General features: G+C 34.2%; 4 protein-coding genes across 10 annotated transcripts in view; 1 reads left to right on the top strand and 3 right to left on the bottom strand.

Moving 5' to 3' along the window:
* LOC105559062 (probable glutamate receptor) overlaps positions 1–854 on the bottom strand; it is a 50,075-nt gene extending 49,221 nt beyond the window's left edge. Inside the window, exon 1 of the mRNA XM_012007085.1 lies at positions 688–854. The gene's annotated coding sequence lies outside the window, so the exon portion shown is untranslated. The remainder of the gene's footprint in view (positions 1–687) is intronic.
* The window catches only part of LOC105559061 (putative inorganic phosphate cotransporter), a 47,033-nt gene extending 35,360 nt beyond the window's left edge, over positions 1–11,673 (top strand). For both annotated transcript variants that reach the window (XM_012007083.1, XM_012007082.1), the window contains exons 2-8: positions 6,608–6,801; positions 6,891–7,127; positions 7,622–7,709; positions 8,045–8,271; positions 8,392–8,544; positions 8,643–9,017; positions 9,117–11,673. In XM_012007083.1, the coding sequence (XP_011862473.1) occupies positions 6,608–6,801; positions 6,891–7,127; positions 7,622–7,709; positions 8,045–8,271; positions 8,392–8,544; positions 8,643–9,017; positions 9,117–9,302 (1,460 nt within the window). In that variant the 3' untranslated portion in view covers positions 9,303–11,673. The remainder of the gene's footprint in view (positions 1–6,607; positions 6,802–6,890; positions 7,128–7,621; positions 7,710–8,044; positions 8,272–8,391; positions 8,545–8,642; positions 9,018–9,116) is intronic.
* A 488-nt stretch (positions 11,674–12,161) lies between these two features.
* On the bottom strand, positions 12,162–16,124 carry LOC105559063. The gene is made up of 7 exons (XM_012007086.1): positions 15,892–16,124; positions 15,289–15,780; positions 14,307–14,414; positions 13,969–14,148; positions 13,627–13,800; positions 12,654–12,833; positions 12,162–12,431 (listed from the first exon to the last, which is right to left on the bottom strand). The coding sequence occupies exons 2-7, from the start codon at positions 15,729–15,731 to the stop codon at positions 12,371–12,373; spliced, it is 1,146 nt and encodes a 381-aa protein (XP_011862476.1). The 5' UTR covers positions 15,732–15,780; positions 15,892–16,124; the 3' UTR covers positions 12,162–12,370.
* Positions 16,125–18,298: 2,174 nt separating this feature from the next.
* The window catches only part of LOC105559064 (titin-like), a 33,413-nt gene continuing 27,959 nt past the window's right edge, over positions 18,299–23,752 (bottom strand). For 5 of the 6 annotated variants that reach the window (XM_012007088.1, XM_012007090.1, XM_012007092.1 and 2 more), the window contains 6 exons: positions 23,218–23,409; positions 22,761–22,895; positions 22,297–22,431; positions 21,388–21,495; positions 21,097–21,309; positions 18,299–20,763 (listed from right to left, as the gene is read on the bottom strand). In XM_012007088.1, the coding sequence (XP_011862478.1) occupies positions 20,634–20,763; positions 21,097–21,309; positions 21,388–21,495; positions 22,297–22,431; positions 22,761–22,895; positions 23,218–23,409 (913 nt within the window). In that variant the 3' untranslated portion in view covers positions 18,299–20,633. The remainder of the gene's footprint in view (positions 20,764–21,096; positions 21,310–21,387; positions 21,496–22,296; positions 22,432–22,760; positions 22,896–23,217; positions 23,410–23,752) is intronic. The other variant, XM_012007089.1, reaches the window with a different exon arrangement.

A 23,752-nucleotide genomic window follows, 5' to 3' on the forward strand; every position in this document is an offset into this window, starting at 1 on the left:
ACATTTCTAACGTCAATGTTGTATCCTAAACCAAAGAGATTTATGCCTAAGCCTAGTTTTTGTTTGCTTTTTTAAACATGTTACTGCTTTTGTAGCCTGAAAATGATATGTAATTTCAGTAATTTGTTCCATGCTATTTTAATATGTTATGTTTTTTAACATACGTTCAGCCTTAATAAATGTCGTAAATTGTTCTATCAAAACATCAAGGCCCGGTTTGACCAACGGTTGTTTAGCTTTAAGCTTAGCTTAATTCGTTCTTTGCCTCTTTCTGAAGTAACAGTTGGAAAGAGACAAAGAACGAATTAAACTAAGTTTAAAGTTAAGCGACGTTGGTGAAACCGGGCCTAAGTCGTCTTATTGAAGCCCTGCCGACCTCTGACCACGGCATTATTAAAAACATTATCAAAATAATGCAAAAGCCGGAAAAACAAAGATGCAAAAGATGCCAAAAAATAACATCAAAGTGTCACACCTCTATTAATGGTACATAAATATGTGCGATATAAAATTTATTAGTTACTTTATATAAATATGTACTTTATAAATAGTTACTTTATATAAATATGTACAAAAAGCTTAATAATTAATTTAGAAATTGTAGGAAATGAGAGAAGTGAGAAAAATCTCGCGAAATGGACTAACTCGTGCACAAATAATTCAAAAGATTATTCCGATATTGTGGACCTGATGATTCATCGCCCCGCTCTTATTCGTTCGCAATTGGGAGGATCCTCCTCTTCCTGCCTGTCGTTTTCGAAATAATTCGAACACTGTTGTGCTGCGTATTGCGAGGCACTTAAAAGTGCGCTTGTGAAACGCACGAGAGTGCATTCGGCGGTGCAGTCGCGGATAAGTCGCGGCTGGATCCAGGCCAATAAACCCTCCGCGTCTTGGCCTTCATTCTCACTTATCAGCGAGTGCGCTTTACTCTCGTCTCGACGGTTACTTTATCAATGATTCGGCATTCGGGAATTTCGGCACGTCCTATGTCCGAGCGTGGAAAATTGTTTGGCCCCCCCGCGCCCACGCAAATATTAACCATCGATTACTGTCGCAGCTGAATTCTTACCCAATGATCCTCTCGACATCTTGAAGTGGAACTTACGCAAGTTTAAGCGGCAGCGATATCGAACCGTCAATTACATCGCTGTCACGCACAATGCATGAGATTATTTCCTTGTAAATAAAGGGTGTCACGGAAAAACAACGGGAAGTAAAAAGATAATTTTTACGTAATAATCTCTGCGTATATCGAGTTTCTGTAGACATTGCAATTCAGATCTAATTTTGGAGTTATCCAACAAATGATGAAATCTTTATATAATTTCTCGTGCTCTAGTTTAAAATTAAGAAGATATTTAGTACTGAAACTGAAATTTGTAAAAAGAAACCCAAAACTTGAAAATAGACAGTTGTTCAAACTTTTATTAGAAATGAAGTGGTTTCAATATTTTTTCTCCGGAATGATATTTTTATTGCTGTTACGTGTTTCTAGGGTATACTTTTCGTATCACGGTTTCCAAATCCGTGATTTTAACATAAGCGATTCGTAAGAAACGCAAACATTCGCACGTGGTTTTTTAAGTTATACTTTACACTTATACTTTATTGATTTTTAATATTTCGATATAATTGACATCTGTAAATAGTTTCAAATTCAATTCTCATTCGTTACACGTCATCTGATTTTCACCTTTGATAAGCAGCCACTTCTTGATGTAGATTTATACTACGACGTGATTACTGAATAATATTGAAAAAGTTAAACGAAAGTAAGTCTATCGGTAAGATTAATTGCGGTTTCCTGCGGAGATGATCTTTAAGTTAAACGCTTCAACGTAAAGTGGTGAACTATAAATTTCAGGTATCATAAATAGACGAGATATCAATAAAAATACAATTGAGCTCAAACAGAAAGAATTTAAATGCATTCGAGAATAGTTAATAACTTCTATGCAACGATAACAAAGAGGAGCCCAAGTAAACTGACATAATGTATGAACTTGGCGGGAAAATTTCTCGTCAAATATACGTTTGATACGTTCAAGAAAGCGAATGGAAAGTTATAGCAATCTACTTTTAGACTTTATCCCCGTGATTAATCAACCCTTAGCTAATAATCCTACTGACAATCATACTGACGTAGTTGTAAGGTCAAACGCTTGATCCCAGATAATGAGAGATCGTTTTCGAACAATGCAACCTCACGTATTGATGCTATAATTGGTTCCAATTTAATAAGCGATCCGCAACTACACATGCAAGAGCTCCACGTTACAAATAAACGCAGTTCTCGCGTTCGTGTACTTTTCGTGCGTGCTTGCACAATTTTTTTTTCTCTCGTAAAGTTGCTAATTGCAAGTCGGATATAGAGGAAGGTCCTCTATTGTGAGACAAGTTTCCAATATGAGATCTGTTTGGTTCCACCATGTATTTATTGCTCGTGAAATCTGTTTAGTAGAAAATTCATCGTTGGATCGTGTAATCGTCGCGAATAAAGATTTGTGATTGAATTTGAATGTTGAAAACCTGTGATCTCACATTAGAAGCCTATCTCGTAATAGGAAACTTTTCTCCACGTGAGAAAAAACCCGACGAAACTGCTACCCTTTCTTTTCCTCACCGAGCGTCAATGTTCTGTTCGGTCAAGAGAACAGAAACGTACATATTTTAAGTAATTATTCTTACTATTACCTAAGGGGATTTCCAGCGTTACATAAGACGCTAAAATAATAAAATATATGTCGTATGCATGTTTAAATACTGTGACGGCACTTAAAATCTTGAGGCACAAGACTGACTCAAAGAGAATTATATTTTACGACTTATTGTAATTGCAAATTCTCTTTCATAGCCAACGTATGGTTCTGGTATGGTGATTTTGTAGAGGACGTAAAAGGGGAAAAACAAACGCGCGATGATTTTGGATAATCTATGCGTGGACCAGGAGAACTGGTCAATTTGAACGGCAACGAGACTGTCGTCCGATGTCAATTGACTTAAGCTGGTTTGGCGAGTAGGCGTCGAAATTTATTCCTAGAAACACTTGCGCGAATTGAAGCGAATCAATCGTTTCGCCGATCCTTCGCCAGACGCCTCGCCTCCTATCTTATTTTCCTCCGTTTGCTTTTCTTTTTATTTGCTCTCTCCCGGCGACGTCTAGGAGAGCGCGTTAATCTGAGCGTGATAAGAGAAGTACAAGCCGAGTGTAATCGGCCGTGAAGTTTTGTAACATCGACCGAGAGGAAATGAGAGGAAAAAAGGAGGAGGAGGAGGAGTCTCGTTTGTTCTGTGTGACGCTCTCTCTTGGCGAGGCCGTAATTGCTAACATAATACGTAGAAGCTGCGATGTGTTCGCGCACATAAACGGATATAACAAATGTCAGACCGATACTCGGATATAAGACTGATAATCGAATCTCTAGACATGAAAGAATGTTGTTTTTCCAAGCAAGTTTTAACAGCTTTCGGATACTGAGAACATTGTCGTGTACAGATACGCGGCATTACGGGGCATTACTAGGTATTTTTAGGCATTAGTTCGGGCATTAGGCCTCGCTGGGGCATCATAAAGATAAAATAAATAAGATAGTAAGATAAAGTAATGCCCACCAGGGGCGTTTTATCTGCCCCATTAGTGGGCATTATAGTGTACAAGATTTTGGTCAGCGGTTTCCCTCTCGGTGTTTCTGGAGCCACTTACCAAGTAAGCTTACAATTACCAAAGCTGTTACAATGTAGCATTGTAAAGTCTGTTGCTCGAGCAGATACTTGGAGTTAAATCTTCGGAACTTGGAAAATTATAAAGGGAGAAAGGGCGAAATGGTGCGTTAAATTGAATCTTTGTTGAGTAAAATACAAGTCGACTGCAAGTTTCTGCAAGGGAATTGATCTCTCTCGTAGCACGTTGCGAGACACGGCGTTTAGGAAATTTTATCCCGGTAGTAGAACCCTCGAAGTTTATGTAAGCAACTACGTTATTGATTATATGCGCCTAGGTATGACTCACGGTCATCTAAACCATCGGTGATAAACTATGACGATGAATACTCGTCCAGCGGTCCCTTTGAAACAATGTCCCGTCATTCCTCGCTAATGTGCTTAACTTTATTGCAGCCGGCGCATGATTCGTGTAAAGGGTTGCCCGCTGCGGTCAAGTAGAGCCGATTGCATTTAGACTGTAGACAACTCATTTGAAGCTGATTAGATAAAGCGAGATAAAGTTCTGATTCGCATAACAGTCGATTAGGATCGTTTCCTCGAGGCAATCTTTAAATAGCAAACGTCCGGCGACCGCATACTCGTATACAATAATTTATAGGGCATGAATGAGGGAATCGTTTATCCTAATTTTAACCGAGGTCCCCCTTTCGACCCCCGTCGTCGAAATGCTCCATCTTTTACTCAATTACAATCCCCAGGTTTACTAAGTACATTGAAAACTGTAATGCGTTGCACTCACTATTTCGGTCACGTTTTTATCTTGTATTATAAAAGTAAATATATGTAAGAGCTCAAAAAATATCTGCCTGATGATAACGGTGATACCGATAACACGTAATGTAAAATGCAGATTAGCGTTAAAATATCATCCCAAGCGGCTCTTCTCACTATATCATCACTGACATTATTTCGAGCTCGTGGAATATTACCTGAAGCTTTGCGTGTACTCCGTACGACAACTCTCAACGTTTTTTTTTCCACGGATCTTCGTCACGACACTTGAACACACCGAATTACGCGCACGAGCGCACCATCCGACGTCTTACTCGTTGCATCTCTGTGCCGTTAATTGACGGTCGTCGATCAATTAACAATGACCAATTTTTTTATCTTCTCACGTCGACTTTGATCAAGTGCGGCATATAGGTAGATTGTGCCCCGACGTGAAATATTACGAGACTTCTATGCTTAGTAATTCGTACGGATTCATGTTAATTGTTAACAAAGGTGAGCAACAAGCTGCAGTCATTACGCACGAGCGGCGTTTGCACGTACCTTACGTACAACCGATCTAATGACTCATCTTCATTGAGTGTTGCGCAAAGCTCGACAGTTCTATTGCAAAGTGACGAAACTTGTCGAGAAATTTACGCAAAGCTCCTGTGAACTCTGCCGACCGCTGGAAATGAAACTGATGTCACGCTTGAATATAAAAGGAAAAATATATTGTTTTCTCAACGAACTTATTTCTCTTTGCCGATAAGTTACAGAATGACAGTTGGCCTTTCTTTCAAGAATTGAATTACGGTTTTCGAAACACCGTCCACTCGGCAACAAATGTCACAAAGACATCTGGGAGATATCTAAATATTACAATATCTGATACAAAAGCTATTTCGATATCTGAGAGATGTCTTCCAGATTCTAAAAAGTCATGATTATTTCATCTGAGATATGATATCTGATTTTATATACAATATTAGGTACCTATATTTTAGTAAAATCGGATTTTACATATTGCAGAATAGGTAATGTCATCAATAATATATATGTTTTCTTTATTAGTTCCGGTATAAATTATATAAGAAACACGGCCTCCATAAATCAGCTTTTACTTGTTTATACTGTCATTGTAAACTCATATTTATCTTTTTGATTTGTGTTGTATTGTTTTTTTCTAGATAAATTTGGAAAACTTATTTTGAGAGAAAGTTAAATTAAAAAGTTAAATATTTACAAATAAAACAAATAATAAAAATTAAAATATAAACAATAATTTTTTAAAGATATATCAGAGATGTGATATCTTTGAAGTACGGGATATCTCAAATATAATCGGTGAAATGATGTCTGATTTAAGTCTCGGATATATTTTGCTGTCTGGGTGAATTTAAGTTTAAATCAAAAGGATTGGGAGATAAGAATTCATTTACCTTAAAATAATCGCATATACGTATACAATGTACATGTATAAAACAATAGTAAACAATATTTGAAGAGCGGCAAAGTTATTTGTTGAAGCGCAAAACTTTTGTGACGTCCGCACACAGCTTTTATATATTGTTAATATTTTATTTAGCGACGTTTCCGTTGATAGCTCGCAGCTCAATTAACCCGCGTCACAATCTTTTTTGGCGTAACCCTCACCTCGGCATTGGTCCCGCGATTCGTCCTTCGGTTATTTCCGTGAAAATTTGGCAGAGTATCTGCTAAGTAATACACATTAGCAGTTACAGGACATGCTCTTTGCGAATATCTCGGGAGCATCAATTAACGGTGTCGCAGCGTCTTTATTCAATTATCACGACAACTTTTAGGGAACATGTGTATTCTAGCGCTACAAAACACAGCATAACGTTATATAATATATTTGCAATGCTTTTAGGAACATTCGCCCCTTAAACGTAATAATACAGTTGATTTTGCCAGTGGAATTTTCCACGAATAGGGAGTCACTGAAACTATTCGAATTTTAATTTAAAGCTTTGGGTTGCGCGGACAGTTGCGGCAAATCGTGCCCTGTCGTACTTTTAGAAATAACTTTCACACAGAAATAGAGACTTCCGATTCGTGATTAAAATTAGGAGTACAGATTTCGTGTATTACGCAATACTTCGTCTGTCTCGCCTTCATTGACAGTCATTTCTTTTCTTTCTTCCAGACCGATTTGGGAAGCGTCACATGGTGACTTTCATGATATTCCTTGGTATGGCTAATGCCTACATAATGAGGACCAATATGTCTGTGGCTATTGTCGCGATGGTCAATCATACTGCTATCATGAGCAACGACGAGGTGATGGAAGCCGTGGGCGAATGCGGAGAAAATATGAACGATACTAACGTTGCCGAGCGCGTAAGTACACAGAAATTCTACGGTTCTTTTTTTTCGGAGGGGGATTGTGAGAGTTTACAGGAGCTGAAAGATGTATGTCCTCTTTGCAGAGCGATGGGCCATTTGATTGGGACAACAAGCAGCAAGGCTACCTCTTAAGTTCATTTTTCTGGGGCTACGTGATAACGCAGATACCGTTCGGTATACTCGCCAAACGTTACGGTGCCAAATACTTCCTCGGGATCGGCATGCTGATTAATTCTCTCTTCGGACTGCTGGTCCCGGTATCCGCGTTCTGGGGATATTGGCCGTTGATAATCGTTCGTTTTATTCAGGGCTTAGGAGAGGTAAGTAACGTCTCGAAAATTTCTTATCGCGATACAATATAATAGTTTGATTGAGACTCGAGAAGAACGAGCGAAGATGAGAATGTGTGCGATGTTTCGGGATCGGTTATCTGTTGTCCAAATACATAGTTTGATACTTGCAAGCAACTTTCATTCGTTCGTAAGTATAAACGTTCACGCACTCACCTTGGAAAAAGATTTGATAAAGAGATATATTTATTACAAATTCATTATTATTTGCCTTTTATTTTAGTTGTTGTTTTCTCCATTATGCATTGTCTTGGAAAAGTCTTTGATTGATAAGACAAGAGTCTGTGTACTCGCAGAGACAAATTTCTTACATTAACCTTAGCATTATTATTACATTAACATATAATAATATAAGTAATTGTAGTCATAAGCTTAAAGGATTACTGATCCGTTTGAGTGTGAACGTTTTTTGATTGCACGGGTGTATTTCCTTCCCCCTAGGAATGGATTAATCCCTATTGCAGGGTCCTATTGTGCCTTGCACGCACGCACTGCTGGCGAAGTGGATACCACCGAACGAACGGAGCAGGATGGGTGCCTTTGTCTATGCTGGTAAGCTCGTTCAATGCGATTTCTTCCTCCCTTATGTAGCGGTTTATCGCGTATACCAAGTCGAGAGCTAGTTTGCCGCGAGAATCCTCTCTGGGACATTTCGAGTCTGCATCGAGTCGCTACTGTGTGTACGCGTGCTTCTTGTTGCGGCAGGATTTCTGGACCGTGGACCGTGGACCTTTTCAATTTCTTGAGTTATCTTCTTTTTTAACCATTCACTCCCATGAGGTCTTTTCTCGTGGTAAAAAAAAAGAAAGAACACAAGGAGGGCTGGACGCCTGATGACGACTACTAATCACATTTTTTTTTGCATGTGTCTCTCTTACCACCGATAGGTGCACAGTTTGGTACGATAATATCCATGCCGTTGAGTGGTCTATTGGCCAAATGGGAATTAGTAGGCGGCTGGCCGTCTATTTTCTACGTGTTTGGTGCTATCGGTATTGTCTGGTGCATAGCGTTTCTTATATGGGTTTATGAGGATCCCGAGCAACATCCAAGCATCACAGAAGACGAGAAGAAGCTCATACTCAGCTCTCTCTGGGGTAGCGCCGGCATATCTGTGAGTTCCTTTTGCATTAAATATTTATCTTTCACCTCTCTTATAATAACAGATCTCTGATAATAACAGATAATAGCAGATAATAACAGAAAGCTGAAGAAACTAATTTTCTTCTTTTAGTCATCGCCCCCTGTGCCATGGAAGTCCATTGTAACTTCGCTATCGTTTTGGGCTATTTTGGTGGCGCACATGGGTCAGAATTATGGATACGAAACATTGATGACTCAGCTTCCAACATTTATGAAACAGATTCTCCATTTCCCTATCGAGCAGGTGAGTAATATTATTGATGAGTAATACATTTAAATTATAGGGTAGGGAGCTTTTCCACAGTTTTCCCGCACGGAACTAATCGTTTCTCTGTATTTCAGAATGGTATCTATTCAGCACTTCCATACTTGGCCATGTGGCTCTTTTCCATGTTTATCTCTCACGTCGCCGATTGGATGATCTCTTCGGGGAAATTAACTCACACTGCGACTCGCAAGATCGTTAATAGCATCGGCCAGTTTGCACCGGCCATTGCATTGATTGCTGCTTCGTATACCGGTTGTAATGCCATGTTGACAGTAGGCATTATTACATTGGGAGTCGGTCTAAATGGCGCTATTTATTCCGGTTTTAAAGTAAACCACCTCGATATCTCTCCGAGGTTCGCAGGGATCTTAATGTCCTTCACAAATTGTATCGCCAATCTCGCGGGGCTCCTCGCGCCGATTACTGTTGGAGAGGTTATTGCTAAATCGGTAAATATATGTATAATTAGTCTTTTACAACGCTAAGTGATTAAGTAATTGAAGTAATTGAAATATATAATGATATCTGTGTGATGCTATTATTTTCAGCCATCGCAAGCAAAATGGAGGATTGTGTTTATGATCTGCGCTGGTATTTATTTGTTCTGCGCAACATTCTACGCAATTTTCGGTTCTGGTGAAAGGCAAACGTGGGACAATCCAGATAAGGACGACGACAAGAACGAAAAGAATCAACTGGACGGTGTTAGAAGCGTGAACGAGACTCAACATTGACAAGTGCATATTTTATCGATGAGAGTCAGTGGTGATGCGAAGAAATTAACACTGACGACGTGACAATTGTGTCCACTTGGCCATTTCTGTTTTTGCACATTCATTCCCTCCCTATTATTTAGCCGTTCGAAACAAACGAGTACATTAAGACATTTAAGTTAATCTCAGAATTGTATTTTTCTTTTTTCTTTTTTTACCGTAATGATACAAAATTTTTCATGATAATTGTCACAATTCGCGTTGTAAGTATCTCTTCATACTTTTGCACTTGCAAAAGTTCATCAGTTACTTTAATGTTATATCGTGAGTTTCGCGTGAAAGACAATTTGTATGTGTGTAAGAAAGAAAGGAAGAGTGAGAAAGAGAAGAAGATAAAGGTATGTTTAGAATATACTCATAACTAAGCTACTGGTATAAGATTCGAATTGCGTCATTTATTGTATTTTATAATTTATAAATTTTTACATAATAATCTCGCGTATTATGTAGAATTAGAAAGTCGCACTTTAAGAACTGGTATGTTAGAGAAACGATGGGAGAGATGATTCTCAAAAGAATTTAAAAAATGAAAACTATAACTTGTAGATAAGCGAATTTCCATGAACTTGCCGGAGACGTCATGACAACAAATCAAAGCGAGTATAATTTTAACGAGATTACAAAACCCATTTACATCATTGTTTCATAATTGTATATCGAAATTATCTAAACAATTAAGATATTCGAGTTGAAGATGAATGAAGTTGTATATCGCTGTTGCTTAAACAAATGAGAGAAATCAAGTTTTTTAAGCGCGATGTTAAACTCATTTGTATAACACCGTTATTTATGTAACATTAGTTTTGACAGAATCAATATCTAGTATATCGCTGTGTAAATTTTGACTTACACAGTGAACTGTCCATTAATTCAGACATCTCTACAGGTGTTCCACATTCGAGTAAAACTTATATTAATCTCGATCTTCCTACTTTGTACAGCACATTAGCCGCTTTGCTATTTTTGTAAAATGGAATATATGTCTGTGCTAAGATTCGTACGAGAGATTTGATTAGATTCACAACGATCAAGCCGGAGAAGGAACTGTCGTTGTTTCCCCAACGCTTATCTTCAAGGATTGTAGATTTCGTGTTTGTAACCTGACAAACTTATGGTAGCAGTATTAGAGCAAAGATCCTCATCGTTCAGCTTCCTTTACATACATCACTTTTTATTGTAATTACTGCCATTTTGTATTGCATGTGTTACCTGGATGAAATGGGTGATAGTAACGACAAATCCCAGTCTTGCCGTTAGGCGAGGGAGAGACCCAGGGCCTGTTCTTAATGTAGAAATTGCGAACAGCACAATGTGTACAAAAATGGTGTTTATACATATTGTAGATATTTGCGCGTCAGAACTCTCTTAAGTAATAGAGTTACTGCTCGTAGTTATTTATATAGCGTTTACAGAAAACAAGAATCATTACCTCCAGCCTAAGATAGAAATCGTCAAACTGAATGGTTTTGCACTTGTATAGTAGAATGCATTTTTTTTTTCATAATCGTAAGTCTCTTTTTTTCATAAGCTGCACAACCAAACAATTGACGACAATTGTAATTTCTTTTTCTTAAATACGGCCTCAAATACTGAGGCCCCATATTCGCTGTAATTCATCGAATGTAATTGATTAATAACTATTTGATGAAATACGTAATCGCGCAAAGCGCTCGCGAGAATAAGTCTGAAATGATCAAATTGTCTGAAAACGAAATGAATTATTAAATAACATGTATCAAAAATATTTGTTGATTTATTCATCTTGCGATTTTATATGAAAACTTTGAAAATATGTTTAGGTAGCGGCGTACATAAATTGTTAGCAAAAGGGGTGAAAATCGATGCGAGCGTCCTGTGATCGTGTATGTACAAGTGCCTTCGACAAGTAGCGTTTGTTTTTCTTTTTATAAATAATGTACTCTTAAAATTTCTAAAATTCTCGCATTACTGTAACGTGAAAAAAAGCCAAAGTGTTCGTGAATATCATTTTGAACTTTCATGAGTATACAAATTTCTACTTGCAAATTTGGGAGGACGTCAATCAAAATTTACTCTGTAATGTAACGCGATTGATATAATAATCATGAATGTAAATCGATTTGAAAGCAAATTCGACGGAAGATATAACAAGGAGTAGTTACCCATTGCTTAGATGATAAAGTAATTTAATGCAAAATTGCGCAAACCCATATTTTTATATAAATTATTTATACATAATGTACATAGGACGATACACGATGTTAAGCGTTAAACATATTTTTATTGTTGGGATTGTAAAACATATGTGATAATAGTACAGCAAGTGAATAAAATAAGATACAGTCATCATAAATTGTTAGTTATTTATTATTATAATTTATTAATGCTGTTTTCTTTATGACAAACTCTTAATATCTTTTGTGAACAAAATATTAATCATTAAAAACTTATCCTTTTAATGAAAAACGTAGAAAAAGTCGCCAAATACATGCAGTATGAAAAACTGTTGTGTATTGAGAAAATCTATTATACAAAATTGTTTTAATATCCAATCAAAAACAAAAATAATTATGCATTGCAACATAAATGGTGCTTGTGCGTGTGTGTTTTATTTAAAGATGTATACATATATTTTTCAATATTTTTCATATATGTGTGACACCTACATTTCTTACACTTGTAAGATTTTCATGATACATATATACATTTATTTACATTTTTCATACTTGTCAGGACAAACCAAAAGTCGATTTTATTTCTAAAAGGTTCGTAATAATGCGACATAGATGAATAATCGCCCTTCTTCAGTGAAAATTGCATACAACAGTGCATTGTGACATCTTATATTTACATACATTTATTTAAACATCATTGTACTACATCATTGCACTTTCTTTAGTACACATCAATATACATTATTATTTCAAATGTTTTTCTTCAGTACACTAGTACACATTATTATTTTAAATATTTTTCTTATGTTTACTTACCGACAAAAAATAAATGTTGATTTAAATATAATGTTCAATATTTATAGTTTCTTTTAACTTTTACAGTTTATTAACATCCTTTGCATGTATGGCATTCTTTTTCATTTTCTTCATACGTTTCCTAATTTATATTTATCCAGTTGTATTATTTAATTATGTTATATTCATCAATTTTTAAGTAGTTTATAAAAAATTAATGCGATAAAATATAAAATTAATCATATTTTACAATTGCTATATATTACCATTATGCATATATATCCATCTTTTTTTTCAAATATTGTTTCATTATATTCATTTCATACTCGTCTATATTTTAAATGTTATTCGAGTGTGTACTTACCGACAAAATTTTAAGTGATTCCGTAAATCTAATCCTGGATATCTGCCTGTTATTGAGATCGTTTCTTTACATTGTTTGCATATCGCACTGTCTTCGTTATTATCGAAATTTCCCCATATTTTTGACTTTTTTCGTAATTTATTCAACTCATCTTTACTTAGATTATCAAAATTTAAATGGCTTATGAAAGAATAAAAATAAAATGTAAATTAGTTATTTTTTTCACAATAAACTGTACACTTTATAATAATCTATTTCGTTAGTAGTTCCACCAAACCAAAATTATGGTAAAGTGCCATGGGGTGAACTAAAAAGAAAAGTATACTATTTTGCAAAATTCGCAGTAATTATTGCGTAATTATCAAAACCGTCTGCACGAATGAGCACACAAGCACCCTGGTGAAAATAAAAATTGGAGCGTAAATCGAACGTAAGGGGAGAGTGAAACAAGCGTAAACGAAATGTGTAGGAAGCGTAATTTGGGACAGCGAAGCGTAAAAGAAACTTCGAACGCTTCTTTTACGCTTCGCTGTTCCAAATTACGCTTCCTACACATTTCGTTTACGCTTCTGTCACTCTCCCCTTACATTCGATTTACGCTCCAAATTCTATTTTCACCAGGGGAGTAAAAGGCATGAAAAATGGTTTATTTGTTCAGATCTCCTAGGATCCGATAGCGAGCGGCGCTATCGGATCCTAGGAGATATAAACAAATAAATAATTTTGCATGTTTGCCAAGTCCTGTGAGCTTCTTCGCTCAGACGTTTTTGTTAATTACAATAATTATTGCGAATTGTGTAAAATGGTATATGACTTGTCAGTTTGAGCTAACCTACCATAATTTTTGATTTGGTTAATGGCGAAGTAGACACCTGTATATGTATACATATATTCACACTTTCCATAAATATTATTACACTATATTTATTTTAGATTTATCAATATTTCAAATGTTTCTGAGATGTATACATACTGGCAACGACGTAAGTGTTGGCTTAAATTTGCTATAGAACTTCCACGCTTTATTGCTAATATTTTTTTACATCCTTTACATGTTGCATCGTCATCTCTTACATCGAACTTGTCCCATACGTTTGATCTCTTTGGCATCACCTTATGTTTGTCCAGTTTATCATTTTTAAAGTGGCTTATGAAGGAATAAATATAAAATTAGATAAGATGTAAAGTAATTATTTTTATACAATAACTTTATATTACTATTATATGTATATATTTTCACTTTACATACATCTAATTCTATAATTATATTAATTTGGTATTCAGCAATGTTTCAATTGTTTCTATGCGTACTAACCCGCAATAAAGTAAGTGTTGGTGGAAACTTGTTGTTGAACGATTAGGATGCACTGTTACTACTTTTTTGCATCCTTTACACGTCGCCTTGTTGCCCGTTATATCGAACTTGTCCCATAAGTGCGACGTCTTTTTTATCTTATTTAAATTAGTTTTATCCGGGTCTTCATTTTTAAAGGGGCTAATGAAGGAATGAAGATGATAAGATGTAAAATTAATTATTACTTTGCAATAACTTTATATTGTCATTACATATTTACACTTTACATAGATATTATTTTCTGATTTTATTCACTTTGTACTCGTCAATATTTTAATGTTTCTCATGTGCCTACTTACCTACAATAACATAAGTGTTGAAATAAACTTGGTGCTGAACGTTTAGGATTTATTTTTATTACTCTTTTACATACTTTGCACGTCGCCTTATCTTCCGTTATATCGAACCTGTCCCATAGGTGTAATAGTCTTCGTATCTTATTTAAATTATTTTTAAAAAGATTAAAGAATTGAACACGATAATAAGATAAAATTATCTTTGCTTTCTCGTAGTAGAAAGCTCTGTTTTCTCGAAACCTTTTTCTAGTTTTCTTTGCCAATGTGTCGCACTCATCGCTTCTCTAAGCGTGTATAAACATGTTCGCACGTGTTTTGTTAACTAATTGTAAGATATTCGCGTTGCCCAACTTGCCTCTATGCTCAACTAGCCCCGCCCTACCCTACTTTTGAGGCGGGAATAACAGTGAATAAATTCAAAATCTACCGAAAGTTTTTTAAAGTACAGACTTCGCTCTTTAAAATAAAAGACTTTTTCAAATACAAGTTTTAATGGATTTATGCTCATGCTTAAATTTATGCGAAATTTTAACAGAAAATTAAAAAGCGCCTGTAAAAGTGGCTAACAAGCCTTCTAATTGTTTACAAGCCATTTTACAGGCGCTTTTATCGATAAAAGAGGATTCAGACACCGGCCTAGAAATACATTGGCATAGAAATATATATGTAAGAACAAAAGATGCAAATCGGAAATTTGCACCTTGCTTCCTCATCTGAGCAAGTTATTTGTTCAATTTTGGCTTGCTCATAAAGAAAGCTTGTGAGTTAAATAATAGAAATATAAAGCTCACAAACTTACTCCAGTAGGAAGACAAAATTGAAATAATTGTTCAGATGATAAAGAAGCAACGTACAAATTTCCCATTTTTACAATAACTTCATATTATCATACGAATTCGCAGTTTATTTCAGTTATTATTTCGTCGTTATAACTACATGTTTCAGACCTACCAATATTTTATTTATTTCTCATATGTGTACTTACCGACAAGAACGCAAGTGACAGATTAAATTTGGTCTCTTACTATTTGTATTTATTTTTATTGTCTCTCCACATTGTTTGCATGTCGCTTCATTGTTTCCTTCCTCGAAATTGTCCCATATAAATGATCTTTTCTTCTCTATTTTATCCGAGTGCATAACTTGTAAATGCATTATTAAATTATGCACGCCATTAATTGCAAGATTACTTTCTCTCTTACAATGGTTACATTTTGCCGTTAGACATGTTATTTTGTAATGTTGCTGTATGTTGTCACGTTCTTCGTGTTCATTTAATTCTGTTATTTCATGGTCATCATATAAGTGATACTTCAAGATTTGCAGTCTGTGGTTATTAGAAAAAATTTCTTCACAACAATTACACTTTACTGTGTCAGAAGTTTCTTTCGTGTAATGTTTCCACATCCATTCTTCAATTTCCGTCATTTTAGATGTTCTATGTTACACAGCGTTTGACACTAAACGTGACACCTTACTGAAATTATTAGAAAAACATTTGCGAAGTTAGACATAAAATGTCGAAGAAAAAAATATGATCCCTCGTCGAAATATAGAATAAGTTGGGAAAATATTTTTTTTAATTTACCCTCTCACGGGAACGCCTTTTAACCCTTAGGTTATATCAGCGTATAATGTTTCTAAAAGTTCCTTGAAATTTACGTGCTTGGTCAAACTGGTCGAACTTGGTCACACTGAATCCAACACTAGGCGCTTAAACTCCTTCAAGCACTGAATTTTTGAAGCATCCCTTAATAGGAAAATACGCAGGACGAGGGCCAGGATCGAACCGAGGACTCTACCATTACCAGAGAGAAGCCTGAGGGCTGAGAGACCCTGGCCTGGCCCTGCGCTAATTACAGAAAAACGATTCCAGCGAACTCTGTTGGATGTACATGAACTTCACGTATGAAATTTCCAAAATCAATAATATTGAGATTATCTTTTTTGTACATACATACAACAATTATTTGTTTATTCTATTGTTCACTTATTTTCTAACAATATATTCACGAAGCATAAAATTTTTAAAAACCAATACGAATATCTCAGCGGATTTGAAATCTATGATTTCTTTCCTGTTATCTGCAAGTCACTTTTATATCAGATTTGCGGAGATAACTTTAAGTTTTAAATAAAAGTTATCAGTCATTGTAACGTTTATATGTTAGCAAGCTTTACTATATTTCTGTTAGTGTTCTTCCAGTATTATGTAATTCATCAAAGTCGACATAAAATCTCTTTTGTAAGAAACAACTCGTCCCAGTATTTTTTTCAGGATCAATTGAGATAGAGATCTTTAATATACATTTCAGTATATTCTCGCTTGGCTTTGTAGTGCTTTGTAGCTGTCAGTGCGAATAAATAAATGATTTGCAATTTAGTAATATACATTTGTATACACCAACTATTGAGGTAAAATCTTTAATCTTAGTAATTAGAATTTAATAACAACGATTTTTGTTTCGAAACATTTTCTCGATTCAACAGAATTAATCGTTAATTTAATCAATACCAATAAGTCCGCGGAATAATACGCAAAACGTAGCAACAGTCACGGAACAAAGTAATGTACAATAAAATATTAAGTACGGAATTTTCCATTGCGTAGGCAGGCCAACGAATTCTCAGCGTTTTTTTCTTGTTTTTCACTCGGCGCGGTATCGTACGACGATTAAGCGGGCCGACGAATTCTCAACGTTTTTCTGTTGTTTTTCACTCGGCGCGGTGACGTACGATGTTTTTGCGTGCCATCATGTATCTGAAGGTCGCTGCGCTCTCACTCGCTCGCCGAACGTTGAGCCGGTAGACAGTGGCGAGAGTCGCTCCGTGCGTGCTATTACTTTTGCGTTATCGGTTTCCAAGACTCGATCGCGACGAATGTAGGGATAAAACGCTATCGATTTGTACATCTTTATCAGTAACGAGTAACATTCCTCGATTATTAAGTTCTTACAACTTGTAATGAGACTTGTGCGTGAAATTTGTGTGTGATTTCGGCGTTCGCGCTGTAATTCGCTCTGTCGTTTTTCAATATTTCGTGCGTTTCGCGGTATCTCACATCGCGTACGGGAGTGCCGAAATTTCGCGCGATCGATGATTTTCGCGAGTGAGTGTTGTGTTAGTGCAACAAGGAAATCTGAGAGGAGGAGGAGGTCTTGACTCTTGAGGCATCGGGCAACGGCGGAGAAATCGTAAGGTAAGTGTCTTACATTTTTGTTATTTGCTACTTGTGCAAAATGAAGCATCTGTTCTGTGCTTTTATTTTATTTATTCAAATGATTCGAACGAGGATTCGAATATGTGTTAGAGACAAAACCATACGTATAAAATTTTGTGAGTTCATATTTAAAAGGAAGACTTTCAGTGTTCCATATAATTATATTTTAATAAATACCTATCTTTTTAATATAAAATAGAAAGTATATTTAATACAATAATTCGATTATTGTATTAATTTAATACATCGTCGCTATACGTTTCCCCGCTTCTCTACGCATTGCATTAGTATCTTCTCTTCACGAATAACGGACGCATGAGCTTAACACATCTTAAAAATAATTCAAGTAAAAATTCGCAACATATTGTAACTTCAAAGTGTTGCAGCTGTCAAAGTGGTCGATCAATATCAGTTGCCATAAAGGTTGTTACTATGCTTAAAAAAGGCTACATTTATAGAAAAAAGCGATTTCGAAACAGCCAATCAATCAATCGGCGTCGCGGAAAAGCGGCAACAATACGACGCGATATAGCGCAACCTTCTCGCGTCTACATGACTTTTTCACTAGGGATTTTTTCACTAGGGATACGAAAAAAAAACGAGAACACAATGAGCATCTAAATATCTTAGTATTTCCAAAAGACTAATTACCATTCAAGACAAAGTTAGGAACAGGATATTAATATACATTTACACGTATTTGTTTATTTTTTATTTCTAAAAAACATTTTTGCGGAACAAATGTTTTATACAATTTGTTCACTGATACATTTAATACATCCTTTCATATATTTCTTATCTTTCTATTCACATTCGTATTTATAAAATGTCGCATATTTTGTACATAAATTAAAGATGCACTATATGTAAAGAATTGTATGATTGAAAAATATATTGTAAATAATGCAAATATATGTTCATTTCACACATATTTATTATTTACTATTAAAAAGAATGTGATATAAAATTCTTTGAAAATTTTAATTTCATCACTGTAATTTAAGAAGAGACTAAGATATCTCTCTCGATCGTTGTTATATGTATTTTTGTCACGTAAAGACAAACTGTTTATGTAAAAAAAATAAATTTAAACGATGAAGTTATTTAACCATGAAAGCCACACAAACGACAGAGTGAAGCACGCCATGACGCAAACTTTAAGATAAATTGGCATCATGGAAAAGAGGTCTCAGAGCTTCGATACAAATGAAACTCAAGGCTAGTTTATGGAGGCCATAACCATTAATTTACACCAGAATTGGTCAAATTCCTCATTGAGATTTCAATGCTTTTGTTCGAGAATTATGAACAAAAGAATTGAAATCTCAAAGCTAGTTCCAGCATAAGTAAACGGTTACGGTCTCCAGAAACTAGCCTTCGCTTAGTTAACATCCCTCCCCTTTCTTAGGGGGGGAATACTTTAAATAAATCACATAATAGTTATCACATTTAGTTATCATATACGGTTCCTTATAACATCCTAATATTGAGATATACAGGGTGTAAACTAATTCGCGCCTACTATTTATACAGTCATTTTCCTCTTGAAAAACTGAAAACTCAAAAAGTTCCGAACTATTTTTTTAATTATGCTTTATAAAATAGTTATTATTATATATATTTCAAAAATTAACTGATCAGTATCGCTTTTTAGATAGACGCGCGTTCGTGAGCCGCGCATCTACTAGTGTGTGTGAAGTGAAGCGTATGCCTTAACGATGTTCAGTTACCCTGTATATATTTCTATCAAGTTTCAAAGCTATAATATTTTTCAGGATAAAATTTTTTAAGTTTAGCTGAATGTCGAGGTTACAATACTTTTAAATCACTCACTTCTTCTTTGGTTCAAAATATATGTATAACTCGACAACTCCTCATTTTTAACCAGACTTATCAAATTTTATACACGAATAAATAAATTTTCAATACAATGTAATATATAATTTATAATATACATATAATATTATAATATATTATTCTAACGGCAAATATATACAATTTAAATACTTTGAGTTTTTAACTTCTTCTCCAAGGCATCGTCTTAAACATTGAAATATTCTTTGAGTTTTGTATTAAAAAATTGAGACTAATTGTAAGTTGAAAGTCTTTAGGAATGTTAAGAAAGAAATTTAACTTCAATCTCACATATGATTTCTCACCCATCAGACGTCTTGAGCAATACTGTATAAGTATAATAAAATAAATCACAAAATTTCTTAACTAGTTAGAACACACATACGAACGCACTCGCGCACATTGTAAGCAACCACACATACAAACATGTACAATATACACATATAATGTTCGATAATAGGTGCGAATTTATAAATTGGTAAAATAAAAATTTTAATGAAAAAATTGCACACCATTTTACAATTATTTAAATTATTATCTCGAAAGTAGGAGTCGGTGTGGCATGGGACTCGCTTCGCGCAAAAAATCGAAAACCCATGTCGTACTCCAACTTAATTTCCAGTGGCAGAAAACTGAACATCATTTTTGTGTGTAATTTCTTTTCTTTATAACTTTTTAATAAATTATGAGCAACGGGGATCATCAATAACCTTCACCTCCTTAGAAATTAAGATCAACAGCCAGATCAATCAGAAATCAATTGGTGAAAAGTAACCAAGCGGAAATATTTTTCAAATATGGTTGTCTTGATACTATTAATTTAAATTAATAAATGTTTGATAGTGAATCACAAATAACAAATTAAAAAATGTTTGATAACGAATAAATCATCAATAGTAGGGCATATACTTGCAATTAGTGCCAACGGTTTTTACCAAATGTATTTCATTGATGATTAAAGCATTATTGTAAACATTTAATTTTAATATTTCTCTATGCGTATTGCATGATACAAGTAAAAAATATAATTACTTAAAATTAAAGTCTCTCCTTTCTATTTCTTGTTGTAGCAGCTTTGTGTGGTCAAATGTTTATATTCCATTCGGAAAATGCATAATGTCTTGAAGGTCTTTGTCTCCTAGCGATATTTAAATGCGCGGTACATTTCTGCATTCATAAAGAACGATTAAAAGAATAGAAAATATAATGAAGGAATTAATATTTAATTAATTGATTTTAAAGGATACAATTATGCATTACTCACAAACAACGTCCAATTTTCCCAATTCAATCAATCTCCTAAACTTGTAGTATAGTTTTCCTCCTCCCTTGAATTTCATTGAAACTTTATACAAATCCTTATCAACTTTTGAATTTGAAAAAGATCTGCAATTATCAAAAGAGTGATTAACAAACTAGAAAGTGCGATACAATAATACAAAATCACAAAAATAAGGTTGTGTATACATATATATGTATATATATACAATTTGAGTATACTAATAAAATAAATACATATATTCTTAGATGTTTTTAATAGCAAATAACAGATAAAAAATATTTGTTCAAGAATAAATTTTTAATAGCGACACACTCTTGACGTCAATATTTTCTACACAAAGCTCATTACATGGATAGATAATTAAAACGTTATTATGAAGATTTAAGTTCAACGTTTCCTTATGTAAGTTGTACAATGCAAGTAAAACGTATAATTACCCAAAATTGACGTCCTTTCTTTCCATTTCCTGTTGTGGCAGTTTTGTCTTTTTGTAAGTTTGTAACTTTGTCTTTTTGGACGTTTGTAACTTTGTCTTTTTAAAAGTTCGTAACTTTGTCTTTTTTGAAGTTTGTCTGCTTTGAAGTTGCACAGTATTATCAAAATTTTCGTCTTCCGATGATTCTGAAGTAGATGCTTGCCATGATACTTGCCTGCATTTATACAAAGAGAGATTACAAGGCTAGAAATGAATAGTAATGAAGCAATTAATATTTAAAATAATACATTACTTATAAACAATATCCGTTCTTCGTTTCCTCAAATTATATAATTTTGCTTTTGCCTCCAATTTAATTGAAATTTCATGCAAAGTCTCCTCAGGTTCTGAACTTGAAACCCTACAATTATACAAATACCTATAGTTATATCTTACATCCAAGACAATTTTGAATTCATCTAAAGATGTTGTATGGAACATTTTATTGGCTACGGGATATCTGAAAATGATCTTGAGATGATCTAAAAATATAAAATCTGACTACTAACAAAATAGAAAGTGCAATGCAATAATTTTGAGTTTTAAATATTAAATGCATATATTAGTATACTATTCAGTTAGAAGCTTTATATTTTAATTTTAAATAAATAATAATACATTTAAAATAAAAAATATTTTATTAACAAATTAGCGAATAAACATCTGCGAATGGGTTTAACCGATTCAGAGACAAGAAACAACTAAACTTAATGCATTGTTTGTAGTTGCTGAATACGCACTCCTCCCAATGACATGCTTGTAGTAATTTCTATCATCCTGTGATACTGACTTGTCTCTTCTCGCCAAATTACACCGATACTGTCTTACACAATTTTATTAATCTATTTTTCTTTAAGAATTCCGAAATTAAACTTAAGGACTTCTTTACTTAGCTAACACCTTCTGTTCATAAGCAGTGCTACATATTTTTAGATACCCTGTGTATTTGCATTGTGGTTTGCTAGTAATAATAGCACATGGTTTTGATAGTAAATAGCAGATATAAAAAAAGATTTGTTTATGAATAAATCTTATAGAGCGGCACCCTTGACGCCAACATTTTCTGCACCCATTACGCGGATAACTTAAAGTGCTATTGTGAACATTCAGTTTTAACATTCGCTTGCGTAAGTTGTATAATGAAAGTGAAAAGGATAATTACTCAATCTCGGCTTTCTTTCTTTTCCTCCTTCGTCGTGGCCGTTTCATCTGATTGGAAGTTTGTATTCTACTTTGAGCTTGCACACTATTATCAAGATATTCGTCTTTTGGTGACTCTGAGGTATTCGATGCTTGTCTGCATTTATACAAAGAAATATTCAACAGGTAGAAACAGTAGTAAAGAAATTATAATGTTAAAATAACACATTTCTTATCGCCAACGTACATAAGTTTAGAAATAATAAGAAGAATAAATATGGTTTGGACAAAAAAATTTTTTTTAATGTTTGGCAAATAAAAAATGTTCGTTCAAGTTTGTTCATGAATAAATCTTCACTAGTGCCACACACGGAGCCAACATTTTCTGCACAATATTTTTACGTTGATACATTAACATATATTGCAAACATTTAATTTTAATACTTCCTTATAACATTAAAAATGTAAGTAAAAAAATGTAATTACTTGAAATTGACGTTTCTTCTCTTCCTTCTTCGTTGTGGCAGTTTTATCTGTTTGGAAGTTTGTACTCCACTTTGAACTTGCGTAGTATTATCAAGATGCTCGTCTTTTGATAATTCTGAGATATTTGATGCTTGCCTACATTTATACAAAAAGAGTTTAATTGTGTAAAAACATTAATAAAGCACTTATAATATTAAAATAATACACTACTTATCAGCAACGTACACAACTGTATTTATAATAACAAGAATAAATATACAGGTAGTTTTGATTTTAAAAACTTTTTACTGTGTAAAATGTTCATAAATAAATTAGTCATGTCACACTTGTCATCACCTTTTTCTTAGTAATGAATTTCATGTTGATATTATACGTTAAAGTGTATTGTGGAAATTTTATGTTAATACTTCTTTATTAATGGGTTTTACGTTGTAAAATAAAAGAAAAGTGCACTCACTTGATGTCCTTTGTGTTCTTTTCTTGTTCTGACAGTTTTGTCTCTTTGAAAGTTTGTATTTCAACGATGTTCTGTATGTCTATTTCTTCTTCGTATAATGTTGTCTTTTCCGAAGTTTGTATTTCACTTTGAACTTGCACAGTATTATTAAGATGGCTATCTTTTGGTGACTCTGAGGTGTTCAATGCTTGTCTGCATTTCAACAAAGAAAAATTATAATAAAGCAACTATAATATTAAAATAATTATTGCTTATTAACAATGTACATAACGTCTTTACAATAACAATAATAAATGTGGTTCAGATGAAAAAATTTTTTTCTAACATTTGCCAAATAAAAAATATTTGTTCATGAATAAATCTTTAGTAGTGTCAAACGTTGCTCAACAGTTCACCACAATATGCTTTACGTTGATACATTAAACTATATGTAAACATTTAATTTCAACGCTTTTCTTGTACCATATACAGGGTGAGTTATAACATTTGTCCACGAGCTCGTGAGAAGGTAGAACGGATCGAGATGAACAGAAAA

Source organism: Vollenhovia emeryi, unplaced genomic scaffold (assembly GCF_000949405.1).
Source record: "Vollenhovia emeryi isolate VEMERY1.0 unplaced genomic scaffold, V.emery_V1.0 DF939292.1, whole genome shotgun sequence".
Taxonomy (NCBI): Eukaryota; Metazoa; Arthropoda; class Insecta; order Hymenoptera; family Formicidae; genus Vollenhovia; species Vollenhovia emeryi.